At 39.9% G+C, this 9,090-nt stretch overlaps 1 protein-coding gene across 1 annotated transcript; it reads right to left on the minus strand.

The window, feature by feature from the left end:
• Nucleotides 1-1,170: 1,170 nt before the first annotated feature.
• LOC143607522 (uncharacterized) lies at nucleotides 1,171-1,596 on the minus strand. Its single transcript, XM_077082944.1, has one exon. It carries the CDS (start codon nucleotides 1,594-1,596, stop codon nucleotides 1,171-1,173), a length of 426 nt encoding a protein of 141 aa, XP_076939059.1.
• Nucleotides 1,597-9,090: the final 7,494 nt, after the last annotated feature.

Below are 9,090 nucleotides of genomic sequence, written 5' to 3' on the forward strand. Positions count from 1 at the left end.
AAGTCTATTTTGATTTTATTGAGTTATCTCATAACATTTATTATTTTGGGAAGTTAAGTTTGAGCTTGGTCAATTATCAAGTCTCGAACCGACAAACCCGAACACTCGTTTAAACCTCGTTTTGGTATTCTTATAACCAAGGGTTTTGCAATATTGCATTTTAACCCACATTGGTTGAGTAAAAAAAACTAATGAATAGAATACCAAGACCCGGTTTCGAGTAAACTTATTTTACAAAACTCGTTTCTTTAATTCCTCAAATATTTACATTTTAAACCCTAAACTTTATTTATTTACTTTATTTGTAATGTATTTTACTTTAAACCCTTCCAAGACTACCTACTAACACAAGACCCGTTTAATATAGAGCTTTCTCGTTAAACCGATCTCTCCGATTATTCACGACACTATCTTTTAAGCTACTTGTTAGAGTGAGTACTTTTTCATCCCCCGTTTTCCATCTTTCGTTTTGGGGGTGGCATTGCATACTTATTCAAATTCAAATGATTTATACTTGAGTCTTAAACCACAACACTTATTGTATATGTTTACTTAAATAAATGCTCGATTTGGTGTTATATGTTTTACATGATTATGTGCAAATTCTTGAATGCTAAGGCGGGTAGCCTCATCAAAGTATGATCATACGTTAAATTCCGAGTATATATGGTATCCCCATATAGAAAGGTGTCGTCAATGTATTCTTATTGACGGTTCGTCAATGTATTCTTATTGACGGTTTTATTATCTAAATTGTTGCTATTATTTATTGTTTTTCATATACTAGTTGTGGATTTCATACTATATACTTATTGTCCAAAACTATGAAAATTGCTCACCAACCTTTGTGTTGAGAAACTCTATTTTATGTAATGTTACAGGTTTGATGTTAGCTTGATTGGATTACTTGAAGAAACTTATCATCTTGGCTTTAGGATATTAGAAAATGAAAGAACAAGTTATTTGTTTATCTATCTATTTGGCATTTTGTATGAACAATTCTTGTGTTATTTATGAAGATATGGATTTTAATGAGTTGTTTAAATATTGTCACTTTATAGTGTCGTTGTGCAATGAGCAATCATGTCGCGCTTCGACGTTTCCGTCTTCATTGGTCGGGGTGTGACAACCACGCCCGCGGGCACGGCCACGACCCCGGTCGCGTTCTAATTAGTTCTCTGTTGTACGATAATCGGGACGCTGACTTGAGGAGGTATCGGGTTTGGTGGTAGCCGCGTGTAGGGCTGTATCGGCAGTTTGGGCAGCATGAAAAGTTAAATTTGCCTTGCGATTTGATTCATGCATAAGTTTGGAGCGAGCTTCATGAAACGATGGCAGTGGTTTGAGGTTGGACTGTAGCATTGCGATACCCTCGTATTGCTCATTCAACCCATTAATTAATTGTTGTACCATTTTTTCATCGGAGAGAGGCGCGTCGACATTGGCCAACTGATAAGTGAGGACTTTAACCGCCTGACAATATGCAGCCATACTGTCAAAATTATCAAGCCTGGTGTTACTGAGTTTTTGAGTGAGATAAATACTTCTGGACATTTTATTATCTTGAAAAAGTGTTGCAAGTGTGGTCCATGCCATGTGAGCTGTGGTGTTTGGTTTTAATATTGTTTGGAGAAGGTCGTTGGAGATGGTTCCATAGATCCATTGAAGGACTATGGCATCGAGACGATCCTAGAGTTCATCAGCAGCGGATTGTTTTGCTGCATCAGGGGCTGGTAACAGCAGGTGTAGGTTTGGGAAGGAGATGATCGTGGACCTGATATGCACGACAATGAATCTTAAACAATTCAGACCAAGATGTATATTGGCCGGTTTCGTTGTCAAGGGTGATTGGAATCAGGTTCTTGATGTTGGAAACGGTGACCGCCGGATGTAGCTTGGTATCCATGAGGGAAGCGGTGGGTGGGTGGTAGGATGTGAGAGATAGGTGATCGGAAAATATGACAGTTGACAAAGAAAATTGTGTTGCGGCTGTTAGGGTTAGAGGAATGATACCACGTAGGAATTCAATCCCTTGACCTTCTCATTAAACAATATCATATATATACAAATACATAGAATATTTTATTCTAATATTAGATTTACAATGATCTCTCCTAATAATGTGGAGATTTAATACTATGATACGCTATTACTAATTAACCTCTTTCTTGTTACATAAAACTCCCAATAAACAACAACTTTATCTTGGCAGCTCTTTTCTTTAACATACTGTAGAGGATTCTTTGAGTGCAATTGGTGGTTTATTTGGTAATAATAAAGCAAGAACATATAAACTTATCTACATATGCATAGCATCTGTAAACTGATTTTAAATTTACAGACAGCAGTAATCACTGATGCACTTAAAAGCACATATCCAAACACCACTTTGTGGATAATTGACTGTTTAATTTTTCGAAGTTCGCTAATCAAGATACAAATTTTAGTTACATGTTTTTTTTACAACAATATTTTAAACTTGCAGGGTTCTAATCTCGAGTAAAGACTTCAAATTATACGGTATAAAACACGCACGCACATAATTTAACCAAAGGAGTATGTAAGTAATACCCTCAGTTGAAAGCGCAATCATTCACCGCTGAAACACACGCAGCAATTGCAACTTCAGCAGTAGCTTTCAAAACTAAACCAATAGCCTTACCCGCCGGCTTCAAGGTTCCAGGGTCCTTCATACAATCAACAGCCGCAATAAGAGAGAGGACAAAGGCACAGTCGACGTTACTAGAAACATCCACCTTGAATTTATCATTGGTTTTCAGTGGAAGCACCTGCAAAAGGATGCCTTGCATTAAACAAATGAAGAGAATATCATACGAAGCGGAGTGAATACTAGAAAACAACCTTGGCAATTACTCTTGAAGAACCTGCCTTGTAAATAGTTAAGTCTTTTTTGGACCAGCATCCTATTATCATACAATTGCCTTTGTCCTTCTCCAAAGATTCGTCCCTGTTGGTTATCAAGGCCTCATTTTCCAAGGAAAAGTCCGAGTACGAAAAGTCATCTAACGATGCCCCGTGCTCTTCCATTTCCAGGGACGCGCACTTGTCCTGGAACGTATCGAATAATTTCACGTTTAACTTCGTGAGATGCTGCAGGACTTCATTTTTGCTCATGGTAAGTAGCTTCTCTCCAAATGTTTTAATGTCATTACTAGAAGTACTATATCCGTCACATCGAGCATGGAGCGTAGCGATCTGAAATTAAAAGAAAAACATTGAGTTTAGCAGCAAATAACATCTAGTTAAGATTCCAAAAGCAGAAATTTGAATCACCTGCTTCTTAAGCAAGAAAAGTGGATATTCTATATCATCCGAAATCTCAAATACCTCCCGCTTACAATGAATAGCTGTGTTACAAGGCTTTACTTTGAAAATCGGTTCTTCTTCCTTACCCATGTCTGTGACCACCAGAGATTTATCGCCAGGATTTGTCTCGAATAAAAGGGTGCATGGACCAATCATGTTTGAAAAGGCGTGTTCTTAAAACCTCGGCTAGATATTACTTCGATCTGCTGGACGAATACAAGAAATATAAATATGTTTGAGGAGTGTTCTTATAATAGTAATGAGTAATGACCATCTCATATTCATGGCCAGTAGGTTTTGAAACCGTAATATCCTTGCATGCTTAACTGTTAGATTCATCACAGATTCACAAATAACCTTTCTGTATAATCAGACCCAAAACTCTGGGATCTAACAATTGAAAACGGATAACCAATTTTTGGCCTAGTTGACCAAAAACCAGTTTGGTTTTTAACCGGTATTCTAAAAACCGGTTAACCAATATGTGCATCTCTACTTGGGAGAGGGAAACTAGATAAACGCAATCATGTGATAAGAACTTTAACTATAAAATGCATCAATTAGTTCCAGAACGTAACCAGCATAGCAGATCAGAGATCAGTATGTGTATGCAAGGAGAGAGGATAAGATTATACATACCTTAATGATAACAACTCCCTGGTGAGTGGTGACTGTGATCCAACAATATGGAAGATGAAGTGTTAGAAGTTGAAGACCTTGAGGCTGAGCCAAGGGTTGACTTGTGTTTGTGTAGAAGAAGCGTTAACTACTTTTCCACCAAACTTTAACTATATTAGAATGGTAAACTCTTATATTATTATAATAATTTTCAAAAAGTAAACTTTTGTTGGGAGACAAAGTTACTGCATGCTTAAATAGATCTTCTCCTCCTTAATAATGAGGTAATGAATTAACGTCGTATCACATGACATAAAATAATATTGAGTGCCCTGCCTGCGGTGCGCGCATATAATGTATATATGTGTGAACCCTCGGGTGGGCAAAAGTAAAATTGCACTAATTTTGACGTTATTTTACTAATTTTGTGAAAATAACGTTAAAAGTGATGGAAGGTTAATCAGGCATCATGTGGTGGCGTTGATAGCCGAAAGACAAGGGTACATGCACCAATCAGCCGGCATCCCGATGATTGAGTGCTATGTGCCTTATGTAATATGTCCAAGGCTTGATGCAAAACAACTATCGAGCCGGGGGTCTCACCGGAAGCAACCTCTCTATGCCCATGGGGTAGAGGTAAGGCTCTCTACATCTTACCCTCCTCAGACCTTACCATAGCTTTGCTATTGGTGGGATATACTGAGTGCGATGATGATGATGATGACGATGAAGCTTTATTGAATATAAATGATTTTAATAGTTTATAGTATGGATGAGCAAACTCGATCGATACCAGTACCAATTTGTTTTTTATCTTTATGTTACTCATAAATGTTTATTTTATTATTTTTTTTGATTTTCTTTTTTTTCTTTTATAACAATTCACAACTTTTCTATAATTTAAGGTTAAGAAATGAAATTTCAGAAGGAATTGAGTGTGATTTTATAATAATTTTTTATATTTTATATTATTTTCAAATCCAAAACTATACTAAAAATTATTATATATTTTATCCTCTTTTTAATTAAATAATACTTTTTATACTTTTATCATTATATTTTCTCTTTTCTCAACTCACAACCATTTTCAAAAAGTATTAAAAAATTAAAAGTTGAAAAGTAGGTTTTCAAATATACAAAAAAATCATTATATGCTCTCTCTCCTTCATTCATAAGGTTAAGGGTAATGGGGCTTAGTTGAGCCCCAAGTGAACCAACATCTTCATGACATGTGGCACTGACTAGGCATGCCAATCAAGTTCCCAGACCAAGCCCTAGAGGGTGTAATGGTCCAAATGAGCCGGGGCTTGGTTGAGTTTTTTTATTTTTTTTAAATAATTTAAAACATTACATTAATAATAATATAAAACATTACATTAATAATTTAAAATATTACTAGTCTAATACAAGATTATCAGGTCTTCTATCCCACAAATGCTCAACCAACTCATGCCGAAGGTTGTCGTGTATCTCACGGCTCTTGATGATATTTAAGTTGTCGAGTCGTTGATCATTGGAATTTATATATAAAAATGGTGAGAAATATAGTTTTGGTAGAGGGAAAGTATGGTTTTTTAAGAGAATAAGAAAGACAGGGGTGAGTTTTAATTAAAATGGAGTATGTGGATTGGTATTTATATATAGGCTAAACAAAAAAAAAAAAAATTTAAAACCACCAACGGCTATATTCCCACGTGGCCTGCCCCGCGCCCCCCAACCGCGTCCCCATCCGCGCCGAGGGGGTAGTGGTGTTCGCGAGCCAGGTGGCCGCGCCGGCCAACCCCCCCCCCCCCCACCGCGCCCCACTACCCTTAGCCTAATATCATAAACCACTCTCTATTTTATAAGACCCTGCGTAGTGGGGGGCGCTTCCCACTCCCATGGTGCCCCCAAAGCGCCGGAAACACAAATTCCCGGGGCGCTTTGGCCGTTTTGGAAGAGGGGGGGGGGGGCGCTTCCCACAAAGCGCCGGATGGGAGAGAAGAGTGTAAGATGATTGGTGGGTTATCAAGGCCTTATTTTCCAAGGAAAAGTCCGTGTACGACAAGCCATCTAACAATGCCCCGTGCTCTTCCATTTCCAGGGACGCGCACTTGTCGTGGAACGTGTCGATCAATTTCACGTTTAACTTAGTGTGATTCTGTAGAACTTCATTTTTGCTCATGGTAAGTAGCTTCTTTGCAAAGGTTTTAATGTCATTCCTAGAAGTATTATATCCATCACAGCGAGCATGGAGTGTAGCGATCTGAAATTAAAAGAAAAACATTGAGTTTAGCAGCAAATTAATAACATCTAGTTAAGATTCCAAAAGCAGAAATTTGAATCACCTGTTTCTCAAGCAAGAAAAGTGGATATTCTATATCATCCAGAATCTCAAATACCGCCCGCTTACAATGAATAGCTGTGTTACAAGACTTTACTTTGTAAATCGGTTCTTCATTATGTGACCACCAAAGATTTATCGCCAGGATTTGTCTCAACTGAAAGGGTACATGGACCATTCATGCTTGAAAAGGCTCCGTTCAGATATTACTTGGATCTGCTGCATGAATACAAGAAATATAAATATGTTTTGAAACCATTCTGCATAATTTCCTTGCATGCTTAACTGCTAGATTCGTCACCGTTAATCACACATAACCTTTCTGAAGAAACACTAAATGACCCCGGGCAGATTATGGGTAATCTGGGGGCTAGGTAATGTTTCCCACGAAGGTTAGACCCTTGGAAGATGGTTCTTCTGATAACCTGCAAAACAGACACCGTAAGCTCGTCACTGAGAAGGGGGGGTTCCTCCTTGTGACCACCCTCCGGCGTGAGAATCAGTCTATATTGCTCTTTGAATATAAAAGTATATGAATACTATTAGAGCAGTTATCAAGTAAGTTATACGAGATAGTAGATGATCTTACCATTCCAAGATATTGGAGTATTTATAGCCGAAGGTAGGTTTTCTAGAAGGTTCAACCCTCCCCAGCACACGAAATCGATGAGGTCTGGCGACTCTATACTGATGGAGCAGCTAGTAACGAGGGTTCAGGCGCAGGGTTAAAATTAACAAACCCAGCAGGCCAGGAATATACTTATGCTATTCGGCTGGATTTCCCAAGTACGAATAACGAAGCTGAATATGAAGCATTCCTGGCCGGATTGAGGATTGCGCGTAAAATGGGTGTAAAAAATTTGGAAGCCCATGTAGATTCCATGCTAGTGGCAAACCAAATAAACGGGACGTACACGGCTGTAAATGACACAATGGCCCTGTACCTTGCCCAGGCCAAAGCCATCATGCGCGATTTTAATGATTGTAAAGTGATACATGTCAAGCGCAGCGAAAACAAATCTGCGGATGCGTTAAGCAAGCTTGCATCACTGGCCTTCACCCACTTGGGTAAGGACATCCGCGTGGAACTCCTCGAAACACCATCAGTCCCGCACAAGGAAATTTGTGTCATCCAAACCGGTACAGAAACATGGATGACCCCAATAATAAAATACCTTGAAGCAGGAACGTTACCAGAGTCGAAGTCACAGGCAAGAAAACTACGCTGTAAAGCACTGAATTATCAGCTGGTCAATGACACCCTTTACAGACGTAACTTTCTTGGCCCATTGTTAAGATGCGTGGACAACCAAGATGCTGACTACCTCCTAAGGGAGGTTCACGAAGGCATCTGTGGAGTACACGCAGGCCCCCGCGCTGTGGTAGCTAAGCTAAACAACGCAGGATACTTCTGGCCGGGTATGCATATGGACGCGTTGGCATACATCAGAAAATGCAGATCTTGTCAGCTTTACGCACCCAACACGCATCGCCCGAAAAATGAACTTGTTCCTGTCACTTCCTCATGGCCATTTCAGAAGTGGGCCATTGACGTGACAGGCCCATTTCCAACAGCAGCTGGGAATGTTCAGTTCCTAGTGGTGGCCATTGACTACTTCACCAAATGGATAGAAGCGAAACCTTTAGCCCAAACAACCGCAAAGCATATCAAAAAATTTATTTGGGAATTTATTATTTGTCGTTTTGGACTTCCACAGAATTTGGTAAGCGACAATGGCACCAACTTTGCTGACAAGAAGCTACAGCAGTGGCTGAAAGAACTTCAAATCACCCACACCTTTACCTCAGTGGCACACCCGCAAGGTAACGGTGAGGTAGAAAGAGCAAACAAGAGCATCGTCGAAGGCATCAAGAAAAGACTCTTGGAACACAGATCCGGCTGGGTGGACGAGCTTCCGCACGTCCTTTGGGCAAACAGAACGCTGAAGAAGACCAGTACGGGAGAAACCCCGTTCAGTCTCACTTATGGCACTGAAGCCATGATCCCAGTCGAAATCGGTTTACCCTCACCAAGGGTCTTAATCCAACCAGAAGACAATGATGCGGAAAGACGGTTAGACCTTATGCTAACCGAAGAGCGCAGAGACTTAGCCGCCGTGCGTGAAGAAAACTACAAACGACAAATGCAAAAGTACTACAACACGCGGGTAAAACTCTGCAACTTCAAGGAAGGAGACTACATACTGCGTAACAACGAGGCTTCGAACCAACAACGCCCAGGAAAGTTGGCCCCGATTTGGGAAGGGCCATACATCATCAAAGAAGTTCTGGGAAAGGGCGCGTACCGGCTCGAAAGGCTCGATGGCACTCCCATCCCTAGAACATGGAATGGAGCTCAATTACGCAAATGTTATATGTAGATCAATTCCAACTTGTAAAGAAAAGGCCTAGAGCCACTTCTAATGGAAATGATTCTCCTTTCATGATGTATTGATAGCTTGTAACCTATGAACTTCCCTTACGGGAAGAAGTAGTTGCGTGTGGAAGGCGGCAATACCCGCATAAACACAACGCCAAAATGTTAAAAAGTTCTAAGGAAAACCTACACGCAGGTCAGATGAAGGTAAAGTTTAGCCATCCTTGTAAGTGCAAGTGACGGTCTTACCCGCACAATCACGAACAAGGAAGCCAAACTTAACTTACCATCTACCACGTTAAAAGGTTAACTTATGAACACTTAAAAAAGGAGAAGAAAAACCTACACGCAGGTCAGATATAGGTCTGAAGTTAAAGCCATCCTACTAAGTGCAAGTGACGGTTACACCCGCACAATCACGAAAGAGGAAGCGAAAACTTTAGTC

This window comes from Bidens hawaiensis, unplaced genomic scaffold (genome assembly GCF_021521415.1).
Source record: "Bidens hawaiensis isolate Kalapana, Puna unplaced genomic scaffold, B.hawaiensis_p1.1 tig00083222_1, whole genome shotgun sequence".
NCBI lineage: Eukaryota > Viridiplantae > Streptophyta > Magnoliopsida > Asterales > Asteraceae > Bidens > Bidens hawaiensis.

Bases quoted from the DNA above. Each gene is read 5' to 3' on its own strand.
- LOC143607522 (XM_077082944.1), bottom strand. From the start codon at position 1,596: ATGGCATGGACCACACTTGCAACACTTTTTCAAGATAATAAAATGTCC.